General features: G+C 43.2%; 1 protein-coding gene across 3 annotated transcripts in view; it reads left to right on the top strand.

Moving 5' to 3' along the window:
• The first annotated feature begins 22074 nt into the window (after positions 1 to 22074).
• Positions 22075 to 25900, top strand: part of JARID2 (jumonji and AT-rich interaction domain containing 2) — a 190667-nt gene continuing 186841 nt past the window's right edge. The window contains exon 1 of one of the 3 annotated variants that reach the window (XM_081873349.1): positions 22075 to 23423. In XM_081873349.1, the coding sequence (XP_081729475.1) occupies positions 23379 to 23423 (45 nt within the window). In that variant the 5' untranslated portion in view covers positions 22075 to 23378. Of the gene's footprint in view, positions 23424 to 25370; positions 25520 to 25900 lie in introns of those variants that run through there. The other 2 variants (XM_081873350.1, XM_081873348.1) reach the window with 2 other exon arrangements.

Genomic DNA, 25900 nt, shown 5'->3' on the forward strand with positions numbered 1-25900 from the left:
GGTGGTGGTGGTGTTTTTTTAAAAAATATTGTTTCTACTGGGTTTCATTCTAGATGCATGCCATGAAGTAGGATTAATCCAATCCTAAATGATCAACTAGACAATTTTGCAATATTATTTCTGATTTCTTATGAGTAAAAAGAACCAGGCTTCAACATTCGATGTAAATGTTAAGAAGCAACTAAGCTTTTTTGTTGTTGCAGACCAGTAAGCCAAGGTAAATCAGGCAGGGAGATTGATAAAGAATTCCATTAAACGAAATCATCTTTTAAAAGCAGAAGTCTTTTAAAACTGATTGTACTTATTCAACATCTGGATGCTTTCTTTCATACCATACCCACTTGAAATTGGGTAGTTATGCTCAGTAGATGGCATCACCAAACCTTTAAAAACATAGTAGCCATCATTACTTTGTGCAATTTGGGACAAAAGTACATTTCTTTCTTCATTCCATTACGATTCCCGGATACTCCATTGCTAGCTACGACATTGATTATTTTGTAAAGTATCACAGAATAATAGTAATAAGAGGAGAGAAAAGAGCAAGTAAATTACTTGTCCTTCTGTCTGTAAATGGAAGATTACTTCTCTCAGTCATTTTCCTGAATTTGTCCTGCCTGGGGGATCCAGGCTACAACGCTATTCTGATTTACCTGGGTGTAAGCCCTACTGGACTTAGTGGGACTTACTTCTGAGTAGACACATATAGGATTGTGCTGTCAGATGCTTGATGCCCCACTTTCCCCCTTGGATTATTCTGCAGTTTCATAGTTCTTGCTAGCAAGTCCTTCCCCTGCCCCCAGGTTCAGTTTCCCAGTTCTTGTGTTTTCTATTGTGCTTGCTGCTGATGTAAATGTTGCCATGCACATATGGTGCCCAAATTAACACATCTATGCAATAAAAATAAAATGGCAATGTCTGGAGAATGAAGAGAGGCTGGATAAAATAGCTGTCGTAATTTGCATGTTTAGATTTGTGACTCTGTGGTGCGTTTTACAGCCATCCCGTGACAAGCTGATTTTCCCGGCCTGCCTTATCTGTGTTATGCCATGATAGTCTTGCCTAGCTGTGTTTTATGCTTCTTTTCTACCAGTCCTCAACTGAAAAAGAAAGCGTCAGGGAAGGTAATACATCCTGCCCACAGGGCTGAATAAAGCCAGGCTGACAGAACCAGAGATGGCCCAGGATATTCCACCAACTGAGGCAGAAAATCCAAATAGGCCTCCCTTCTCCTTCAACACACCACTAATATAAGGATCAATCCCCTGTGTAAACTTACTTTAAATCAACTGTGTTCCTGTTCAATTTTTTACTTTAAATATTTCTTAGTTGCCTTGGAGGCAAGCCTTTCCAAGGGGGCATACAATACATTTAAGAATAATACAGTAAGACCGCGTAATAATGACTAAACAGCAGCAAAGGAACAACACAGCTACTGAATGTTTTTAGGCACCCCAATACCTAAAATCACTTGTTTCCATGGCATTGTAATCATAGTCATTTGCTATAAGGTTTATTTATTTATTCCCTGTTTCATACTCAGGCAAATCTTCACAGCTTTATCAGGAACATTTTTTTAATTAAAAAAATTAGCATTTCCAACCCTGGGCTAAGCTCACTTAGAATGTGTGACATCATATCGTGTGTGTTTTCCCAATTGGCAATGTAAATCAATGATGAATGTAGTTATATAATAGCAAAACTGAGGAGGGGGAGCCTTGATTCTACCAGAGGTAGAACATACAGGGCCACTCCCTGCCAAACTCCAAAGTAGGTCAGATGTACATTAACTGTTGCTGCATATGAAACTTGCAACATCTGAAATAATAATAATAATAATAATAATAATAATAATAATAATAATAATTTTTGTTATTTAGACCCCCCCAATCTGGCTGGGTTTCCCCAGTGACTCTGGGCGGCTCACAGCATATATCAGAACAAACTAAAACATCAAGCATCCAAACTTCCCAATACAAGGCTGCCTTCAGATGTCTTCTAAAAGGTATATGGTTGTTTATTTCATTGACATCTGATGGGAGGGTGTTGCACAGGGAGGGTGCCACTACCAAGAAGGCCCTCTGCCTGGTTCCCTGTAACCTCACTTTTCGCAGTGAGGGAAATAGGGAGCTGGACCTCAGTGTTGAGGCTGAACAATGGGAGTATACTCCCAGGAGAGTATACTCCTTCAGGTATACTGGGCCAAGGCTGTTTAGGGCTTTCAAGGTCAGCACCAGCACTTAGAATTGTGCTTGGAAACATACTGGAAGCCAATGTAGGTATTTCAGGACCAATGTTATATTGTCCTGGCGGCCACTCCCAGTCACCAGTCTAGCTGCCACATTCTGGATTAGTTGTAGTTTCTGGGTCACCTTCAAAGGTAGCCCCATGTAGAGCGCATTGCAATAGTCCAAGCAGGAGATAACCAGAGCATGCACCACTCTGGCAAGACAGTCCGTGGGAAGGTAGGGTCTCAGCCTGCGTACCAGATGGAGCTGGTAGACAGCTGCCCTGGACACAGAATTGACCTGCGCCTCCATGGACAGCTGTGAGTCCAAAATGACTCCCAGGCTGCGCACCTGGTCCTTCAGGGGCACAGTTGTCCCATTCAGGACCAGGGAGTCCCTAGGGAGTCACATGACAACAGCAAATCAAGCCCTGGGGGCTGTCATTACCTGAATTAAAGATTGTATGATACAGCGTTGTGTTTCTGTTACATCAAAACACGTGTAGGAAGACAAAAGCTGCTGTAATCGGATCTCTGAAGACCTTGATGACTGTTCTGGTAAGTAAAGGAAAGTGACATTTTAAACAGCAGTTGTGGCAGTGTTAAAAGCCTTAAAGTGTTACATTAAAAATAGCAGGTATGCGCTGACAAATACAGTGGGAGACTTCAGTTTCCCTCAAGACTCCTGAAGCAGCATTTGTGTGTGTTTACATTGGAAGCACTACATGTGCTATTTTAATAGTGGAATAACAGGAATGGTGGGGATGATCTTCAGTGTGCCAACTGTGACAGAAGCAGGAGGCTAGGAGAACTTGCTTATGCTCTTCCTTGCAGAACTGCCTTGCAAGGTAGGCCAGTTGTGACTCACCATCTGATAATGCTGCCATTACACTCCCTAGTAACCCCTACAACTCCCAGGCAGGGTGAATTCTTTGAAGCGAAAGCAATTGCCTCTAAAGGGACTCTGAAATAGTGCACCCTGCACTTCTCAGCCAAATCCTTCTAGGTTTATCAGGAACATCAGGGCTTGCATCCAGCTGCCTTTCGCACTGTGATGTTCAGTGCACACATGGGAGATTATGAGAATCCTAGAGTTTAAACACACTTCAGACGCCAACAGCAAAATTATATGAAGTTTTATGAAGAGTAAAAGAGAGAGAGAGAGAGAGAGAGAGAGAAGAGAAGGCAGATTACAAAGCTGGATTTGGAAAATAAAAGGACCCTGTAGGTTTAAACATATCTAACCTTACCTTAGTTAAATATAGGATTCTGATCTCCCCATGAGCAATGCAGCCTGCGTGGTCAGTTGCAGTTTTCTGATGGCCAAGAAGGGGTGAGGGACCCTGATGTATGGGATGAGGACTGCATGACAACAGCCCACTTTTAAGGGTTTCCTGCCCACATTAGGTTGAGTGATAGGCAGCAGCTTTTCACCCAGATGACTTTTGCCAGGTACTCAGTACACACCTTCAGGGAAGTTGGAGGGCTACCATAGCTGACCCCTTTTGGGATCTGGGGAGATGGTTATCAGTGGTGTAAATTGCTATTGAGATTCCTTCATCTTCCTGTCATACAGAACCTAGGCTGTGTTTATGGGTTGGGAACTTTGTGGGAGGACGTACCTGACTCCTTCAGGTGAAATGGACAGCAAGATGACACAACCAGTTACTTAGATTTCATCATCTACAATAAAAGGGTGTTACAGAGCACCCTGTCTGAACTCTATAAAGCATTTGTAATAGCATTTGGCAATAAAGCTCTACTAGGACATTAGTGGGAAGGGGTGTAGCTCAGCGGTAGAGGAACTGCTCTGCATGCAGAAGCTCCAGAGTTCAATCCCTGGCATCTCTAGGTAGGGCCAGGAATGTCCGCTGACTGAAACCCTGGAGAACTGCTGCCAGTCAGTGTAGACAAAGCTGAGCTAAATGGAGCAATGGTCTAATTCTGTCTGAGGCAGTTTCCTGTGTAGCTCCTGTTCTTCAGTGGATGAACATTAGGGTTTATTTGTGATTGGAAGTTGGGACAGGGGTCTTCTAGCTGTAATCTGTATCATCCTTATTTTCCCCATTTCCTTTTTTGTGACAAACCTTGTGGCTCTTTTTAGGAAATACTGTACTTTGGTAGGACACACTTCTACAAACTGAACCATCTAAAAGGTACAGGGCTTCACTCAGAAACTCTGGACATCCAGCTGAAGAAAAACATCCCAACAGAAGATGCTGAGACATCTATCTGAGACAGAGTTGAAAATAGCATTTTTATCATGGACTGACTCGAAGGATGATATTCAGCTATGTTTTACTCAGGGTAGACCCACTGAAATAAATGAAGATGACTAAGGTAATTTAAATGGGTCTTCTTAGAGTAAGGCTTAAATGACTACCACTCTAATAAAAGAAATATTTTTCTGAACCTATATATGTTTAATAATATTAATACTAGGCCTACAGCTATAAAACATGGAGCAAACGCTTGACAACATGGGCACAATTGTTTTATTTCTCATCCTCAAGACTGGTTCAAGACTTGGAGAGCCTGTGTGGTGTAGTGATGTAGTTGTTAAGAGCAGCGGACTCGTAATCTGGTGAACCAGGTTTGCTTTCCCGCTCCTCGACATGCAGCTGCTGGGTGACCTTGGGTTAGTCACACTTCTCTGAAGTCTCTTAGCTTCCCTCACCTCACAGAGTGTTTGTTGTGGGGGAGGAAGGGAAAGGAGATTGCTAACCGCTTTGAGACTCCTTAGGGTAGTGATAAAGCGGGATATCAAATCCAAACTCTTCTTCTTCTTCCCCCTTCTGCCACACTAGCCAGGTTATGGCTTTCCCCCACATGAACAAAGGGTGTAGCCACAAAATTTGCTACACCTTTGTAAAGCCTTCTGGGCCAACTTCTTAGTTTGCATAAGGAAGAAGGCATGCCAGAAGCAACACATATATGATGGCCTAAGATATTTTGTTGTCTAAATCAGAGCCCAATTCCCTGGCCAGAATTAGAACGTTTGGTCTTCACTTCACTAGGCAGACATAAATTCCTGCCTTCGTCCATCCTCCCAACCCGTTCCAATTGCATGGTGCCATCAGAAGCATGTCTCTACACCCTGCTATGTGGCAAGGGTAGCCTTGGCAATATGAACACCTGACCTGCTTCTTCTAATATGGCATGCACCGTTTGGATTTGCTACCCTGGCAACTGCCCAGTCCCTGCCTTTGTGCTTTTCTTATCTTCAGTACGAATTATATCATGATGTACACTAATACTGCGCAAAGAAGAAGGACAGACTTCCCTATTCCCTGACATCTCTCTCTCTCTCTCTCTCTCTCTGTGTGTGTGTGTGTATTAGACAGAGAGGGATCCAGGATCCACATAGATTGCTTCACTGTAACAGAGATGCTTGTTTCTCCTTTGGAAAGCAGAACCAGAAAACGAAAACGAATGGCATAGCTATGGACTTGCAAAGTCAACTTATTGATTTTTACATGAGTCTCTAGAGACATTAGACTGGCAGAAAGATGTCATATCAAACACAATGCTCATAAGTCTCTTAGACTGGCATGTTTCCACACTTCTTTATGTATCAGGAATGGCTGTGCTGTGGTTCTGCTGACCTAAAACGTAAGGCAGCGTTTTCTGAATAGAGGCATTTCTGTATTGTGCTTGGTGTGGATTCAAGGAGTTAAGGAATAACATATGGACAAGGTATAAATTGGGTCAGTTCCAGTATCTGCAGTGTTATTCCCGAATAACACTCTTTGTAAGACAGTTAAAATTCTTATTATTGTTTATTATTTCTAGGGTCTGCCCACACTGAGCTTTTTAAAATTAATTAAATGGGAAAACCTTCTGTAGATAAAGGTTCGGCACACCAGATCAGCCGGACTTGTGCCGCCACAAGGCAACTTGTGATAGATGACATGTTTACAGTTAGGCGGATTTCTCCCACTGGAGAGCCTGATTGCTCAGAAAATGTAGCCAGCAGGGCTTAAATGCTATGTTATGCAGGTCTTTTAATGACCCATCAGGTGGTCTATTCAGAAAAGAGCCCAAGGAAGTGAAACAGTCTTAAGAATCTCAAATCCAAGACTACAACATCTGCTTTCAATTCTAGATCCTCCCCCCTTTCTCTCTGAAGAAAGGCCTTATGCAACTCTAGCCATTGCTCATGAAAAAGTAGCTGCAACAGAAGTGGAGAAAGAATATTCTTGCCATTACATAAGTTGCATGGTCTCTATTGGATTGCATTAGTAGTCATAGCTATATGGCTTCTTATGTCCTCTTAAGGCAGGTGTGGGGAGCCTTTGGCCCTCCAGATGCTGATGAACTACAACTCCTATCGATCCCAGCAAGCATGGCCAATGGCCAGGGGTGATGGGAGTTGTAGCTGTAGCAACTTCAGAAGGGCCAAAGATTCCCCACACCCGTCCTAGGCATTAAAACCAATGAAGCAAAATGGGTTTGCACGACAGAAATCCTTGGAAATACGTAACACAGCAGTTACGCCCCATTTCCTCAAAACTTAAGAATGGAAGGAAAGCCCTGCTGGATCAGACCAAAGACCTACCTAGTCCAGCATCCTACTTCCTGCAGTGGCCCACCAGGTGCATCTGTGAAGCCCACAAGCATGGCACAAAGGCAACATTCCTGTACTCCCCACTTCCGATTCGTAGCAGCTACTACACAGAGGCATAGTGCTTCTGACAGGGTAGGTACAACATAGCTATTGTGGCTAGCAGCCATTGATAGCTTCATCTTCCCTAAACTTATATAATCCCTCTTTTCGTGTGCTCCCTGCATCTTGTGGGAGCAAATTTCTTAGTTTAACCACATGATGGTCACCGACTTGGATAGCTTTAAAAGAGGATTTGACAAATTCACGGAGGATAAGGCTCCCAATGGCTACTAGTCATGATGGAGGCTAAGTCTCTGAAGACTGGTTGCTGGAGACAGAGGCAGGTTTAGGGCAGCGTGACTGGTTCCACCACATTGGGATTCCTGCATTGCAGGGAATTGGGACTAGATCACCCTGAGGGTGCCTTCTAACTCTACAATTCTATGATAATGTTTGGATTATTGTTCAGGATTAGCCAGAGGCAGAACAATTGGTAAATCTGCTTGATGAGTAAGAGGGATTTCAGCACCCCCATATCTCGCCCTTGTTAGAAAGAGGTTACTGCAATTCAGTCTATAAAAATTGTATGCTCTGCAGGAATTATTATCATTATTCATTATTATCAACACCACCACGCCACTGCTCCCATAAAGTGAAAATGTATGACTTCAAGTTTAAGAGTTCATTTCTGAAGATACTGTGTCCCAAACACACCCTCTAAATTGAAATTAAGGAAGCAATTTATGTTGGAGTTATGTTCTGGGGGTTCACACATAGAGGAAGTTACATGGAGGTAATATTTTTATTTATTATTGTTATATTTCTATCCCACCTTTAATTCAAGGAGCTCAAGGTGACAGGTGTATATGGTGCTTCCTCTCCCCATTTTACTCGCAACCCAACCCTCTGAGACGGGTTAAGCTGAGAGACTCTGACTGGCCCAAAGTCACCCAGTGAGCTTCATGGCTGAGTGGGGACTAGAACCCCAGGGTCTCCCAGGTCTTAGTCCAACATTCTAACCACTACACCACACAGGCAATGTGCATGTTCATCTCCCACACTCTCACCAGAACCATGTTTAAATAAACTGCCTTGTCAAGTTTGGCCTTGTGCTGCTGCTATCTGCACAGGAAGCCAATGCAAGGGTTCTGAGCCCACGGTTCTTCCTGCTCTGAGAGATCTCATTCCTGCAGGCCTTCCTACAGGCTCAAGGCAGGTAAGGTGGATGCATGCTTTAAGACAAGGCACTGCTTGTGATCAATGCTGTACATAAGCTGTGCTAAAAAGTGTCTACAAAATTTTATTTTTGCCTGTCTGTCCCAGGCATGAAGTACTCAGCTCAAAGCTTCAAGGCCCTAGATGGTTCTGTTTCCAGGTTTGCACCCAGCAGACAGAGATGGTTAGGTTCCTGAGTACATTCCTTTTTATTACGAATAACACCTATAGAAACACAGCCATTGCCTAGCAGCAGCTATTCCATTAAGCTCCAGAGCAAAAGGAAGGAACGGATGCAGACCTACAGTATTCTATTGCCTCTGTTGAGATTATCAGCTGCCTTTGGCCCTCCATCAACTGTTTCATAGCGGCTGATTTGGCTACCTGATCTGTTTCCATCCCACTTCACAATCTGGTGCCTGAGCTTGCCTTTGTTTTCACTTTGTCCTCCCTCCTGGTCCCCTTTTCCTCATTTGCCATGTCTTCTGGATTGTAAACATGAGGTCAGGGGCTTCCTACAGATTTGTAACGCCCCCCAGGAGCCTTTTCTAGTCCTTCCCACTAAACTCTTGTCATATGTTGTCACTCCAATCCCTGCCAAAATATTATGAATGTTGCATGCACGCACAAAATTAGTCTGGAATTAATTGAGAACGTATGCTAATTTGCGCAATATATTATTCATCGTGTATCATTTGCCATTATAATATAACATTTTTCTGCACATAGCCAAATTTGATCCATAAAACCTAGCTGAGAATATATGGAATCTTTCTATCTTGGGCTTGAGTCAAATCCTTAATATCCTTTTAATACAGTTTTAGGTGAATTATTTATTACGCTGATACTTTCATTGATGATCCCAGGCAACTTCCTCCAAAGTCAGTGGGGCTTTTGAGTGCAAATCAATAGCAGCATTTAAAGGTAATACTGTCATCCTTTGATGCATTGCATGTAAATCAATTCAAAACTAATTTAGATATAATTTAGATACTACAGCCTTTAAACTTTGTGTAAAACAGTTTTGTGTCTTTTAAAAAGAAAAGGAAATTGCAGTAGGCTGCTGAGGTTTTAGAGCATAATGGTGTTCAAGAATATACCTAGGGAAATGCTATTTTTGTCAATGTAGAAATTAGATTTCTGTACAATTTTCTGTAGAGAATACAATCTTGGCATTTTTTGGTCATTTTTGTTTTCTTCCTTATGGGGATACAGTTATGAGCCATACTTTAGAGCAAATGTATGGAACAGCATTCAAGGAATTGTACAGTAACAAACAGCATTACATGGACCAAATCCTATGCCTAGATATTAAGGCTCTTTGAAAGTCAGTTAATTTAGTAAGAAACTGAATTATTTTCACCAATAAAAAACACACCTAAAAACAACTGGTAGTCATGAATTGGCAGAACCTCTGCATTCGAACTGATGAGGTTAAACAAATGCTAACATCTGTCAGGTATAAATTTATGTGGCATTTTAAGGGCCAAGGTTCTGCAAGTTTCTTCTCCTCCTGCTGCACCATAGATTTCTCCCTCTTTCAGCTAAACCTTGGGTCTAGTGACTGGGAAGTGGGTTTAGAAAGAAAGATGTTACTATGCTTGGCCTAAATCCAGCACACAGCTAAGTGTTTCAGGCTTAAAGCCATGAAATCAATGGCTTTAAGTATGCCCAGCCCTCTGTTAGATTAGGACATAGTTTTCTACGAGATCTTCATTAATGCTAAAATTCAGTGCATTTGTGCTGGGAAAAAATAGTTGTGGGTTTTGTAAGACGGCGTTGAAAACCAAACATACTATTTCTCTCTATATAACTCTCACAGTTATCATGTAACCGCTGTAGGATTGCTGCTTTTCCCAAAAAGGACAGGGGTATCGTGTGATATCCATTGCTCTTTTATGCATGTTAATTCAGAGATGTGGAAACTTGCACTATTACTACAAGTCCCCTCACACTATTTATACTGTATATTGTACCTCCTAGATTCTCTTGGTCCAAATACAGTTCCAGCCTTTTAAACGTCAATATAAAAGGAAGTGTATCTGCCTTTTTCACAATGAAAAAAGACTTAACATTGAGTAATGTACAATCCTGAAATAATGGTACACACTTTGCTGAGATGGGAGATTTTAGGATAAATTTGTGGATTCGATTACAGTATTTCCGATTTTATCTAGCAGATTTTATTTTCACTTCCTTGTGAGGCGAGCTTTCCTGTCCTTTAATGAACCAGGACATTTAACAAAGAAGCCACCAAATTTTATGGGCACTGTCATCTAAGACTGAAATCTGTCATACTAATTGCTAACATATGTCCTTTTAAATGTGTTTGTGGGAGGGATGTTATTAGTTTTGGTTTGGTTTGGTTCTTGTTCTTATTCTTATTATGCATTTTGTGTTCTCATTTTGTGCTTTTATGTTGTTAACCACCCTGTGATCTTCGGATGAAGGGCGGTATACAAATTTAATAAACAACAACAGATTCTGATTACTTCTGTCCTCTAACGTTACTGTTGCAATCCTATACCCACTTACCAGGAATAAGTCCCATTGAACTTGGTAGGGCTCAGCTTCCAAGTAAACATATAGGATTGCACTCTGAGGTAGCCATTGTAGATCAATAGAAATGCATGATAGTAAAAGGAAACTGTTTTCCATGGTCAATCCATCTGCTCTAGCCTATGTGGCTAAAGTAGCTGAGGCTGATGACAGCACCAGGTTAACAAAGGCTGAGATAAAGTACAGTACCTTCTAAGTTAAAACAAAAAACTTGAAGCATCAAAACCCTGTAAAATGTTAACAGTCCTAGAAATATTATTTTAAATGTTTGCCAACTTTATGCCTTTGAAATCTAGCCAGTGTCCAAGCAATGTCTTGTTTGCAATCACTCTCATTAAGCTAATAAAAAAATATTTTCTCAATAGCTAGTCTGAGTGATCAAAAATAAAAAAGCGAAGCAATAAGGTTAACAAGTCAACGAGCCACTTCGTATTTGTAGTCTGTAGCTCCCTACATACAGTGTGCAAGAAGATTTAAGAATGTATTTCTTTTCCCCTCCCGCCCACCTTACAGTGCCCTAGGCACAAATGGTTCGTTTACAAGAATCATATCAATTTTAATAAGCCATTGTCTTATTTTATTGAAAGTGAGTCAGGGAGAAGGTCAACACAGCAAAAATGTGGGTGGGTGGGTTGGAATCTCCCTGTATAAAATCTTAAGGACACTAACTTACAACAGAGGAGTTTGTCTTATTTATTATTCAAGGTCGTTGACCAAGATTTACCTCCAAATTGAAACTGCTTCTAGCAGGGTTGGCCTATCCATGAGGTGGACTGAGGCAGCCACCGAGGGCATTCTGCCTGCCCCCGCTGGAGAAGCGAGAAGTGGCAGCTTCTGGGTTCCGGTGAGGCCTTGCAAGATTTTGACGGAAGCCACTGCTGCTTCTCCTTACTACTCTGGTCGCACCGTGGGTGCTGCCATGCTACCACTCGAAAAGAAAAGTGGCTGCAGCAGCGGCTTCTGGTGAGATTTTGCAGGGCTCCCGCAAGAGTTGAAGCAGAATCCTTGCATATATTGTCTCACATCTTATCTGCAGCATCATAAGACAATTGCAGTAAGCGAACTGTAACAGGGCACTGACTTTCTGAAAACTGAATCTGTGTTTGGTACAAAAAGGGTTTCAAACACCTAATCGGCACACCTCAACTACTGTTCCTGCTAACTTGCTGTGTTTCAAAATACAACACTGACAAACAGAAATTCAGCCCTAGTCACCCCCAAGTTAGGATGTAGACACATAAAAATAATTTTACAGTTGGAAGAGAATTTAGGAGTTGGGTGGAAACCAAATTACAACAGTACAGAGGCCCCAATAAAACAAACTGCATAAGCCTTTGGGTACAAAAACACATAAGAGGCTTACGATCAGATAAGAGTCAATCCCACTGTTATCATTTCTCCATCCCTTTTCAGTGTAGAAAAGCCCTTCATAATTCTTCTTACTTTTCACAGAAATCCAGTAAAATAGGTTGAGATACAGTGATGTCAATGCCCCAAACTACCCATTAAGATTCATAGCTGAATCTTGCCCTGGCAAGTGGCAGAAGAAATATACCTGCATCTCTTTTTTTTCTCACCAGGTGCAGATTCCTCCCCGGGGGTGGTTGAAGAGACCTTTATTATATCAATTTGGCTAGCCTCAAGATGACTTTACTCATGATTTATTTAATGAAGCGAATACCTTTATCTCAACTCAAGAGAAGCCTCAATATTAATAAATGAGAGGCTAACTGAGCACACCGTAGCCAATGTCCATCAGTGCAGTTCACTACCAGATGGATCCCAGCTTAGCTTTCAGTTAGGTAAAATGAGGACACAACAGAATTGAATTAGGAATCATGCACGCAGCCCTAATAACAACCAGGGCAGTGGCAGCTTATGAGATCAGCCCTGGCTGGCCAGATGCCCAAAGTGTCATGACCCTCCTATGGTCCCTGTGAAAGAAGAGCATCTTCTGGGCCTGTCAGGCATCATGGGGGAGGAGAGGGGAGGCCACAAAGACTGACAGCTTTCCTTTTGAACTATAATTGTTTCATTATAACTGTTAAACATCTTCCCTATGACAAATTAAATTGCTGCATGAAACGGTGCCAATCAGCATAAGTAAATTACATTTTCAATTATTATGCTCCAAGAGTTGTGCTACACAGAAGCTGCTTATCGGGAGATTATGCTTCCCCTCTTGCTCCTTGTTGTGGCAGAGGGGCCATTTCATCAATATCCACTGGGAGCCCACTGGTGTCAATGGAAACAAAGAGCATGGTATTCATGCTCAAGTTTGTGGTGACTTCCAGCGCCTTTTTCTAGAAAAATAGCACTGGTTACTAGGGGTTCAGATGCCTGATGGAAGTTGAAATGGCATAATGGTGTGTTTTGAACTGGAAGAAAGATTCATTGGAGGGAAAGGACAAAGAAAAGAGCTAAAGACAACTTTTGTTAAATATCTGGTGTCCCATCTTTGTCTTAACCTTACTGAAATAAGGTTGTATTCCTGAGATGAAAAATGTACTACAGTGCAAAAAAGGGTACTGTGTTATAGTACACTGGAAATATAACCCCCAGGTAGAGTCTACAGTGGGTGGCATTGTAGTATTGAAATGCATTCATTGAAGGTATGTTTGCTAGTTCAGGGCTCCCAAGGCTAATATTGGCTTACCACCTAGAGCACAGCAAGTAAAAGGTACTGGTCTAAAGCCAAATCAGAATGCAAATCTTCCAGTATCTATTCCAGGCAATCCAAAGGTTTCATACAACTTCCTAATTACTGGAGCTAGTATTGCCCATCCCTAGACAGGCAAGATCTCACCCTAATATTAATTTGCATGGAAGAAAGTCTCATTCAGCAAAAGTCCCACTTACCCTGGCTACCAGTCCTTTAATTAGTTGCTTCCTTCTCTTACTTAAATCAGACTTGTAATTAGTCAATTCCTGTTCCTTGCTGGGGTCTGTGTACAGCTTTAATTACTCATTTCCTCTTTACAGCCAAAGCAACTATTTGGTTTTTTAAAATAATGATTGCATTTGTGTAACTACAATAATAACAAATAAAATTTAGAAACTAACAAGGAATTAGCCTGGCTGCAATAATGATTAAAGGGCTGATTCAGGAATGCCATGATCACAAGTGAAAGGAAACAGCTACTTAAAAAGTCAGTAGCTTCTGCTATTTTTATTGTTGTTTTGGTTGCATTCAAAATTGTATTTCTTATATTTATTTTTAGCTTATTGTGAGCCACCTTAAGTTAGCATATGCCTGTAAAGTTGAGATATAAATTTCATAATAAACATGGAAAACACTGGACTGCAAAGTTTGTGCATCAACAATGTCCATATTGTTGGTAAAAATTATTCCATGTGTATGATGGATACAGTATCTGATTTGTGCAATCCATTGTCCCTATGGTTCATTACTGTTTCTGTTTCTCCAGTCTCTTTTTCTTTGCGTAATACTGTTTGTTTTGTCATAAAATCAATAAAAAACAAACCCTCAATGTGCCACCAGGGCACTGTTCTAGCAGTGATTTTTAGCTCAGCATAAGCCAACATGATGCCCTCCATGTTGTTGGATTTCAGCTCCCATCAGCCCCAGCTAGCATGCCCAAGTCACAAATGATGGGAGTTGTAGTTAACAACATCTGAAAGGTTATCCCAGTCTCAGCTGCGCTGCACTACCAGCACTGCTCTTATGGTCAGTGATGGTTCTATGCTTTGTCTGTCCAGATGACCAGAGGCTGGGCTACTATATATACTCATCTCACCTGCTCCAGAATCTGACCCCCAGACCATCTTAAGCCACTGCATCTGCTTCTGACCCCTTGATCCTTGTTTGCAGAACCTGACCACACCGCTTGCCTCTGGGCCTTGACAACAGGCCATTCATCATTGAGGAACATTTCACCTCCCATGACCCCTAAACAATTCTTGGCAGTGCTACTGTCTATAGTCACCATTAGGATCACTTCCATGCTTTTGCTTTACAACAGAATATGAAATGATATGCCATGTGTGACATACAAAGCTTATAATGTTAATTTATAAGATCCATAATGAAAACCTGGCTTTTGAAGTAGCTACAGCTCTCCCTTTCCTCAAGATTCCCAAATATAAAAGCAAAAAAAAGTTATTTCTCAGCAAGTTTTGATCGTGTGTGCTTGTGAGGTGCTATTAATCGTGATTCATTTTAAAATAGCCATGGGCTAGTCATCTTTACCCCCAAGGTAATTTCTCACATCCTCTGCAATGATAAAGCATTTCATCAGTTTGGTGGGGAAAGCAAAACACTACCCACAGACTTGCAACCTCATATCATCCTTGCCTTGTGGAACAGTGAAAATCCCACAACATCCTTATCCACGAGGTGTTACGCAAAGCAACATTAAAAGTCATTGAAGTGTCAGTTGGTGATTTCATCATGTGTCAAGCCTCCTACTTGTGAATGATTCATCTTACTTGTCGCAAAAAGGGGAAGGGAGGAGGAAAAGTCAGAAACTTCAGATTTGGTTAGCATTGTTCTGATAGCTTAACTTTCTAAACAAATGAGCATACAGAACCAGTGTTGGTTTGTGAAGTGAAGTTTTAATACATAGTAACATTTAAAAGCAAAAAGCATTTTAAAGCAGTTTTTTAATAAATGCAAGCGGCAATACAATGCTAAGGTTGGTTTGCACCAAAGCAAAAGCATAGAGGCCAAATGTTATCAGTCTGAATGTTGTAATACCTGCGTTCCCGTCTCCCGCACTTAAGCTGGGGTTACATTCCCAAACTCTGTACATATATGTGAAATTGCATAAAGTGGGGAGAGTGCTGTTGAGAGAGGCTGGGAAGTGGCTCTCTTGGCAGATCCCATCCAGCCCACCCACCTTCCCGGGGGGGGGGGGGAATGCACCCTTGCGTGTGCACACATACCCTGCCTGCCTCTAGTAACCATTAAGTTGAGCTGGGGATCAATGGGTTGGTGGCTCCTAGTGCTCAGAGTTGCTGTGGACCTCTTGGCACTCTCCTTGTTGGTCTTGGAAATTGATGGTTGTTGTTTCTTTTTATCTAGTTTCTCCCCCACTCCCCCCAAATAATGTTGTTGCCTGCTTGTAGAGCAGCAAGGGAAAGGGCAATGGCAATCAGAGGGACTCTCAGAACCTTCCCCAGGAACAAAACTGACATTCGAGCGAGCGGGGGACGGGCAGGAGGGCAGAGGTATGGAGCACTCCCTACACAACAGCTCTGAAAACATTTAGGGCTTTTTAGAGTAATCAGTTGTGTTTGCTGAAATTAAACATATGATGTGGTTTATGGCTATCCTTACATTTAGGAATCCTATACTCACAAATGTGAACTGAGAAAGATTGCCATGCTGAGCACTGAAATCTATGGGTCAAATAATGCACTCAGGATAATGATGTTAGTTCCATTTACCAGTCAGCAGATTCTGCTTAAGATACTTCAGAGCCCCACTCATGTAGTTCACATAATCTACAGCACTGCAGAAATGTACTGTATCTTGGTCGAGATGACATCTATGTATCCCAAGGCTGTAGCGTTGCTCGTTTACATTTCTTGGCCATGCATCTTTAAAAAACATATGGTGGATAGGTTTTAGTGGAATTGTGCAATTGGGTCAATAGCACAAGAGAAAAGATTTTATCAATCTTGAAACTGAAACTGAATCTCTTGAGCGTGTGATCTTTCACCTTTAAACCTAAGTGAGAGTAAAGATTAGCAGGTGAGACAAAAGTAAAACATAATTATTTGTCAACAGATAAGCATGTTAATAGCTTACAGTTTGTGCACATTCCATTTCTTTACATGACTTTAGAGTTTATAACAACCCAGTCAGCTGTAAAATTCAACCTTTGAGGTCTAGAAAGCTGCGGCAAAAGGAAGACAAATAACAGGACAATGAAATCTTGCTCTTTGTCCCTTTTTCCAGAGAAAGAGATGAGGTTAAAAAAATAATTCTTTTCTAAATTTGGTCTTGTCAGCTGGAGCGATGGCCTTGGAACTGCAACAGCTAGAATAAAAAGATACTTGCCACACACCTTTGGCCTATCTTTTGGTTAAACAAGAACACCAAAGGTGTTGGCAACAGCCAATGAAAATACAGTGGCACATGGACTGAGCAGATATTATTTATTCAGAGAGTTATATGTGTAGCTGCACTGAAGGTCACAATCCTAGAAGCCTGTTCATAATGTTGACGCTGCACTGACATGGTGGTCAAAGCACCATATCAGGTACCTGTTTTCTCTATTTGTTTAAATAGAGCTTACTCTAAAGTAAATCCTATGTAAAACATTTAGGCCTGGGAGTAAGTCTCACTGTGTTCAGTGGGATTTACTTCTGAGTAAAACAGGGTCAGCATTGGATATTTTACTGCAGAAGGTGGAACAGCAGATGCTGACCTCCCAACAGCTCCCAAGAGGGAGCAGGGAAGGCAGAGGGAGGGTTATCACAGTGCGAACTTACTAGCAAGAGTGCCAGATTGACTCCACTGGTGTATTTGTACCTGGTGTATTTGTACCGCACTGACCTCACCACCTTTCCTCTCCCCACGCTGTGAGCAGCAGTGACTAAAGTGTTTGGAGGTTAGGTAAGCACTGCTTATCCTGCAATCGGTTACTGGCTACATAATACCAAAGACCACTCACACTCTCCTGTTATCTGAGGCAGGAAATCCCAGCAATGCTTCCTGCCTCTTGAGAAGTAAAAATACAATATTAATAAATTAACGAACAGTTTGCTGTCATGTTGTTTTAGGCTGAAACTAGTAGGATCTACTTACAAAACACCTCACGCTTAGGGTTGTTTCTCCCTTGCAACCCAGTCTTTGCTCTGGAAGTGACATAGCTGCACCTGCAAGTTGCAGAATATTAGCTACAACCGAAGAGTTATACTTGGGGATGCATGCATGACTTTGTGAGGCAAGGAAAGAAATGATTGAAAATAAAATACATTGGAAGCTTAGCAGAGCAATCCCAACCACATCTACTCAGAAGTAAGTCCTGTTGAAGTGAATGGGACTTACTCCCAGGTAAGTGGATTTAGGGTTGCAACCTTAAAAGAACTTGTATCACAACCCACCCCACCCCACCCGGTGTTAAATCAGTAATGATAAAGCCTGGTATAATTTAAATATATATATTTTTATCTACACATTTGTCACATGAATCACTTATGCTTGCCGTGCTTCACAATTTAATTTGTTATGAGAAACAGAACAATCTGTGCACATTTTTGTTGACACCTAGAAAGTGCTGGATTCAGTAGGCACAGTAAATATATCAAGTTGCCTTACACTGAGTCATACCTGTGATCCGCACCTGTGATCCTGTCTTCACCAATGAGGGGGAACATTTTTTTTCTGCTATGGTGCTGCAGTCCATTGACAGTAATCTGTCAGGGGGTGCATGTGGGCAGGGGCATGGAGGGGTCAAATACAGAAGTGGTCTGGTCTATCTCTTTTCCCCAACTTCTCCCTTTCTTTCCTCACCCAGTGGACTGCTGGGAGAAGGTAAAGATCCTTCTTGCCAGAGGTCTGACAACTTTCAGAAGGTCTCATCACTCCTCCTCCCATCATTCCTCCATCTGCTTTGGTTCCTCAGGACACTCTCCATGGGACTCCTTAAACTGCAAGGCATGAGGCATGTGAACCCAGAATTCTCACATGCTGCTTCCAGCCATTTGCTTCCTGTGCAAATTGAAAATAGTGGCCTTGCTGGTGAGATAGGCTCTTTGTCATTTTATGGTGTAGGCAAAACCTGCACACCAGCCCTGGCAGGTTATGGGTACCAACCCCTATGAACGGAACACTCTATGGACAGCCTTCTCCCTGCAATATACATGCCCTTATTCTGCACACCCTCTAGTGCAAAATTAAAATAAGTTAAGAATAAATGTGGAAGAGGTAGCAGAAATAGTATGAAGGTGGGGAGGATAATTTACACAACAAGCAAAATCACCTAGTAAAGGCATTCCTAAACTAGGCAGCAGATGCAGTATAGCATTTATGAATATTTTGATGGAAGCTTCTTGCACATAAATAACAAAAATAATGAAGGAAAAGCTAGAAGGTTTTTTTACTTGATGTGTTAGTTTTCCACATGCAAGGAAGTTGTTGCTGTTGATTTTTAATTGGAGTTAACGAAAAAAAACACACACCATACTTCCCCACCTGTCACTTTATAAACTAGGAAGGACTCTACCACATGAATTTACTAACTATGTTATCTGGCTAAAAGATGGGAAGAATACACAAGAAAACAGGTATTTTCAGGGGCACTGTTTAAAGCTTGCCGCAGCAGACACAACATACCAGGAAGTCAATTGACTCAGCACCTTTCAAATGGGATGCCAGCCAACTTGCGCAATGCCTTTTGCTGTCCAATAGAGGAACAAATAAGTTATCTTTCAGACAAGACCATTTGCATCCTTTCAAGACCACATGAATGGATTGCCTTCCCAGCAGCAAGTACATGTTCTATTCCTCCTCTATACTTTGTTCATTAGAATAAACTTGCTAACTCACTTTTGAGGCCTACCACAATTAGTCTCTCTAATTGGCTTATGGAGAGTGCTGCATGAATGTATCAGGCTTTTTACTTAAATTGTTTGTTTTATTAAAGTCTTCATATGGATGACTGATCACAAGAGAAACGTGTTTTTCCAAGTCTGCTTATTAGGAAGAGAGGAGTGTAGAATACTGATCAGATCATTCCTGAAACAGAGCGCTAGTGCCTGCCTCTTCTAAAGTATAAAGCTGGGATCAAGAGGGTATACATACACCATTTTTTTCCCATGTATCATGGACAAATCTAACCTTCTTACATGTTAAAAGCACTTTACTATTCCACTGACCTAGCTCAAATAGATTTCAATTAAATCACAGCTTTTTATTAAAGACAACAGTAAGATGCATTTGACAATGTCGCCAGCTTAATCCAAAAGCAATCAAATGTTAAAATGGTAGCATAAAAATCTCGTAAAATTAGAAGGCCTGGGGGAAATAAAGTTAAGAAGCCTTTTAAGAAGACAAATGAAGGTGCCAGGCATACATTCTCCAGGAGAAACTGGGGTGTCCCAAAGAAGAAGGCCCAGTTGCTGTCTGATGATGGGATACTTGGAGGGCGACTTCTGAAGGTATTTAATTTGGAAATAGGTATCCCTTTCCAAGGTTGCGGACAGCTTTTAAAGCAAGCCTCAGTGTTTGTGTCTGAAATTGGCCTACGAGTTAGTGTAGCTCTTTAAGCATCACTGAAATGTCTTCTCAATGACTAGCCCCTGAAGCTAATTGCAGTTTGAGAGCAGTCTTCAAAGGTAGTCCCTCATATAACTTACAGCTTAGAACACTCCTTAACTGTTTTCTGTAGCAATTAATACCTTAATCATTTCTAGACCGGAGTAGTGGAATGCTCTCTCTCTTTAGGGCTGCTTCTGAATAGCCTGGAAACTGCAACAGGTAAAAAATGTGTCTGCTGGGGAATTGACTGCTGCGGGGCAAATAAAGCATATAACAAGGGTTGCCATATGTCCAGAATTCCCCGAACATGGCTGGGATTCGGTTGTCAGAAACGGGGATTCAGTTGCCAGAAAAATCTGGACGTATAGATTTTGGCAGATTTCATTTTTAAAAAAGGACACATTCTACTCATGTAAAAACATGTTGATTCCCGGGCTGTCCGCGGGCTAGATTTAGAAGGCAATTGGGCCAGATCCAGCCCCCGGGCCTTAGTTTGCCTACCCATGCTTTAAGTCCTATATGGTCTAGAGACGCAGGATACCTTAAAGAACACCTACTACCCTATGAAACTAATCGCATGGTGAAATCTTAATTGGAGACCTGGCTTACTGTGTACCCACTGTTTAAAGTGTGGCTGGTGGTAATGTGAGACAGGGCCTTCTTTGTGGTGATGCTGAAGCTGTGATATTCCTTCCCTAAGGAAGTTCTGAGTGGACATGCGTAGGATTGATTTGTTTGGAACAAGCCCTATAAATGGACCCCCAAGATGAATTAGACCATGATAAAGAAAGCAAGAGGCCAACTAAGTGCCAAACTTACAGTTTATAGCAGGAAGAGACTAAAATGATCCTTTACTGACCTGTGCCATATTTATTAAAGGTGTTTTTGGTATCCATACCAATTTTATTTAATTTTTTATCTGAGATTGCTACTATGGAGCATGTTAAAACTGGTAGCAAAAAGCCCTGGAAACTTTTACATAAATACATTCATTAAAATATGCCCTTTCCACTGGCCTGCCTGATGCTATATACAAGCTAAACACACACACACAATATGATACAGCAGGGTTTCCTACAGCATTAGAGAAAGCTGGAGGGGTATGACCTTAGAATACCTTGGAGACATGTTGAGCAAGTTTTCTATAAATCAGGCTTATTGTCCTGAGGTAACACCGGCTGGAAACCCAAGCTGTAGTCTCCCAACAACTACTTAGCAACCAGCAAGAGGTATTTTCTGTCCAGCTTGTAATTTAGATAAATGCTCTTTTTATTGCTGCTTTTTAAAAGGCAATGTAATCCCTATTTTCCCAAGAAAAAGCCTGCCTCTAGAATGTGGCCCTTTTGGGTTTTCCCCTTCTAGGAAAAGCGCATCCTTCTCAGACGATTTTCTCTCTCCTCCTCCAGTCAAATAAGACCCATTCTCTGCCTGGGCCAGGGTGTGACCCTATGCATGCTTCGTTGCAACTGGAGAGATGAGGGGCGGGGGCTTAGGCTGCACATATGGATACCTGTCAGTTTCCCATGGCAACTCCATACCAGCGTCCCCCACCCCACCCCATTATGAACTTTTCCACTTTTTCCTCAGTTCCTCCATATGCTATCGATGATTCTTAGGTTGCATTTCCTGCCCTTGATTGCATTTCCTGCTCCTCATCCGCGCCCGCGCTGGCCTGGCCTCCTCTTTTTTCCATAGTCATCCAATCGAAAAGCCCACAACTCCCTCGCCTCTTCTGTCTCCAGCATCCCCTTTACTTAAACCGCATGGACGCAATACGAAATATAAAACGAGACACACACACACACACACACACACACATATATACAGTATGCATATACATATACATATATATATATATATATATATATATATATATATGCATATACGTATATACATATACATACATATATATAAATATACATACACACACATACATTTGCATATGTATTTGCATATACATTATGTATATTAACCAGGCAGCCCCGTTTCCCCCTTGCCTGACGCCTCCTCGCCGAAGCCACGACCTCGCTGCAAGCGCAGCCGGACTCGTCACGGCGCCGCACGCGCGCAAGAGCCGCCTCCGCTTGCGCCCAGGCTTGGCACCGAAAGGGGCGGGGCGGGAGGTGAAAGAAAGGTGCCTCGAGGACAATCCCTCTCCCGGCGCCCAATCAGGCCGTCCCTGCTGCAGCTGCGCGCGCCGCCCAGCCTGGGACTTGTAGTTTCTCCCTGCAATTATTGTAGCCATTTTGTGGTGAGGGAACTACAACTTTTCCGGAGACCAAGGGCGATTCGAACGCACCCGTGCGCGGAGCTGCTGCTGCTGCTGCTTCTCCTCCTCCTCCTGCTTCTCCTCCTCCTCTTTCTCCTTCTCCTTCTCCCTCTCCTCCTCCTCCTCCTCCTTGCTTCCTCCGCTCCCGGGCACGCGAGGCAGAGCCCCCCCCCCCCAGGACCGCGACCCGGGCCCTTTGCGCACGGAGAGCGGGAGATGTAGCCGGACGAGGAGGTCGCGTTTGCTCGCCAGGCGAAGGGGGAGGGAGGGCAAGGGAGGACAATTAAAGAGCTTTGCAGACACAGAAAGGAGAAGAGCTGGCGGCGGAGCGTGTCGCGGGCGCAGGGATTGTCCTCAAATTCTGCACCGGGATTCCTCGCCCCGGCGGCGTCAGCTGCGCTCGGCGCCTCCGGCTGGAGAGCGGCCCCCGGGCGGGTGAGGGTGGAAGGACGACCGGGGCACGGCTGCCCAGCGGCAAGGCACGGCTGGGCTTGCAGCTGCGGGGATGCAGCCGGAGTAATCTCTTTGCGGCTGGGACCACGTTAAGAATTGAGGCGAAGCCCTAACCCTTCCCTCTCTCTCTCTCTCTCTTTGCCGCCCCCTCCTCCCCTCCCGCCCCCCCTTACTCCGGTCTGCCTGCCTGCCTGCCTATCTATATACATAATATAATATTTTTTAAAAATCGGGCCATTTAAAGTTGCTGCTGGAGAGCTAGCTGCTCTCATTGGTGGGGCGGAGGGGGAAACTGAAGAAGCAGACTCCTACGGGGTGTGTGTGTGTGCGTGCGTGTGTGTGAGTGCAGCCTTCAGTGCTGCTGGAGTTGTCTGTGCTGCAGCAGTAGAAACGTGACTTCCAACATTAAAAAAAATACCTTCCCCTTTCAAATCTTTTCTCCGCTCTTCAAGATGTAAACTACGCCTCGGACACTACGGGCCTACGGATCGCTTTGGTGGCCTGGGAAAAAGAAAAAGAGGACATCAAGGGCGGTTTTGTGTGTCTGTAGGGTGTACAATTTCCATTATGAATCTCTAAAGTGATTTTTCTTTTTTTGGTGGTTTGCTCTACATTTGTATTTTTTCTTCTTTTTTGACCCCACCATCCAACATATTGGATTTATTGCAAGGAGGATTGTATTGTGTGCGAAGAAAATCGGATTACAAGAAACCACTACAAACAAGAAACAAAAAAAGGGATTTTTTTTCCTCCAAATTGGTTGCGGCTTTTAATTCATGAAGCAATTTCCCCCATTTGCAATCAGAATCTGGATATCAGAATGAGCAAAGAAAGACCCAAGAGGAATATAATTCAAAAGAAATACGTAAGTGGTTATACCGGATCATTTATCTCTTTGATTTTTTTGGAAATGTTCATGAATGTCAAGTTTACAGCTAGCGGTGGCTTTAAAGAATATCTAGAAATGTTGGCTTTTCGTCCGCTGGGAATGGGGGGGGGGAATTCTCAAAAGCCTCTTTTAACTGTAAAGCGGGTTTAAAAAAATGAGATTCGTGTAGCGATACCTCAAGTGAATAAATGTATTGACCTCAAATGACACAATCATAATCTAGTTTTAGAAGATGAAAGACACGGTGCTTTGGGGGGCTGCTGCGATAATGCAACTAAACTGCTTTCTCAAGCGGATTTACTAATATTTCACTTTGCATGCAAATGATCACATTATTATAACATATATTTAGGGGTTTGAGAAGGCACTGTGGTTGTTCGGCGAGACTGTTAACTTGAAATCTAATATCTGGTTATGGCGTGCTTGCTTCTTCTACTCCCCCATCAAATCTCGTGTATGTGATCGTTGGCTTATCTAGCTTGCAATAGAACCAAGCCAGTTGGGGATCATGTTACAAGGAATGTATTTGCAAGGCCTGACTTTAATATTCGGGGAAATGGCTTGGAGTTTTGTTAATTTTGTGTGGGCTCACGGAGAAATTGGTTTACCGTTCAGAAAGATGCTTTGAAATTTGAAGAGCCAACGATCTAGCTAATGGTGTGTGCCTTCGAATCGTGTAGTCAGTCACGGGATAACCTTTTCCAATTGTAGAAATGTGTAGAAAATGCTGAGACCGTGCCTTTTTTTCTTGGCTCTAGCCATGGTTTGATTGGGATGGGGGAGTTATTTTAAGTTTGCAGCAAATGTGCCGGCAGTCCTAATGGTGGTTTAAAAACAAAAACAAATGCGGCTTTTACTCTGGTTAGAATACCTTTCTTGAATATAAGTGGCTCAAGATGACAAAAAGTTGCATACAGTGTAGTGTGTTTATCGTTTGTAAGCAGAACACTTGTTATGGGGCGCCTGTGTCGTGATGGTGGGGGTGTTCTTCTGACTTACCCGTTGATTTTAATAAATACTTCATAAAGTCACAGTAGACATCGAGAGAGTTTTTCCTCCAATTTTTGACGTCTGGAAATGTATTTTTTTTGAGAAACGTGACTCCAGATAACAATGGGTAACTTTTAAGAAAATTCGCCAACGAACTTCCGAATTAGAAATACATCCGCATTGCAGAGGAACTGAGAATCTGAAGCAAAAGTATTTTTGTCAAAAAGGGATTGTTTCTGTAGGAAGCCCCCTGATGAACACGCGACTTGTGACTTGTGCCTTGCGCACGTTTCCAGTGCAGCGAAACAAAGCAGGAAAAGGGGTGGGGAATTCGCGGCGTGTTTTCCTTTTTCAAGCCAAAATCTGTTTTTAGATACTCTTACGTCTGCACGACTGAACAATGCAACTCTATCGCGTTCATGCAGCTTGCTGGGGAAAAGAAGAGAAGTGGTGCCACTCCTCTCTCTCCAGGACCTGTTTGGAAAGACACGCTATACTGGAAAAGCGAGACAGCGTTTCGTGTGTTCACACAAGTTTCAGGCTTGTCATGTTACGAGAGCGGGGTGGCGGGGAGGGAGAGAGAGAGAAGAGGGCAGGCTGGTGGGGAAAGCGAGACCCGGGAGGCTCTTTTGGCCATGGCAGTGAATCGCGGCCGCAGACAGCAGGCATGGCTGCTGCTGCTGCTGCTCCGGCCCTCGGCGGCGCGTGCTGCTCCTGGTTGCATCCGTCCTCTCTCCGGCGGCAGCAACAGGTTAAGCGGGATGTCAGCGCGAGCCCCCGGGTTTCCGGCCACTCAGCTCAGCCCAGCCGGGGCCAGGTTCTTGTTGTGCTCGTGACGTCACAAAAGGAAGGGCCTGGGCTCGCCGAAAAAAATCTCCCGTCTCCTCAGCGTCCCGAATGCCCCGCCCACCGGTCTGACGTCATGCGCGAGACCCGGTGCAGGCGGACGGATGAGGGAAAGCGGGCTGCTGAGGGGACGGGCCGCTTTGCCAGAGGGGGCGGCGGCAGCAGCAGCAGCAGCAGCAGCGAAGGGCGGCTGCGGAGCCCATGGTGGCACCGCTGGTTTAGGCCTCCCTGGCGAGGTGAGCAGGTGTAGCAAGTATTCACATACCTCTGACGTGTCCCTCAGCCTCACCTGCCTGCCAGGCTGTCTGAACTGGGCAGGTTATTCTGCTTCCTCCCTGCAGACTTTCTGGCGAAGGGAGGATGGCTGGCCCTATTTCCGTTTGCACGGATGCTTTGAGGAAAGCCCACTCTCCTGTGCTCACCTTTCTCAAAAGTAAGGTGCTTCCACCTTCCGCTATGGCATAAATAGCATGTAGTGGCAGTACAGTGGTACCTCAGGTTACAGACGCTTCAGGTTACAGACTCTGCTAACCCAGAAATAGTGCTTCAGGTTAAGAACTTTGCTTCAGGATGAGAACAGAAATTGTGCTCCGGCGGCGCAGCAGCAGCAGGAGGCC

Source organism: Podarcis erhardii (assembly GCF_964252035.2).
Source record: "Podarcis erhardii genome assembly, chromosome: 8".
In the NCBI taxonomy this organism is placed as follows: Eukaryota; Metazoa; Chordata; class Lepidosauria; order Squamata; family Lacertidae; genus Podarcis; species Podarcis erhardii.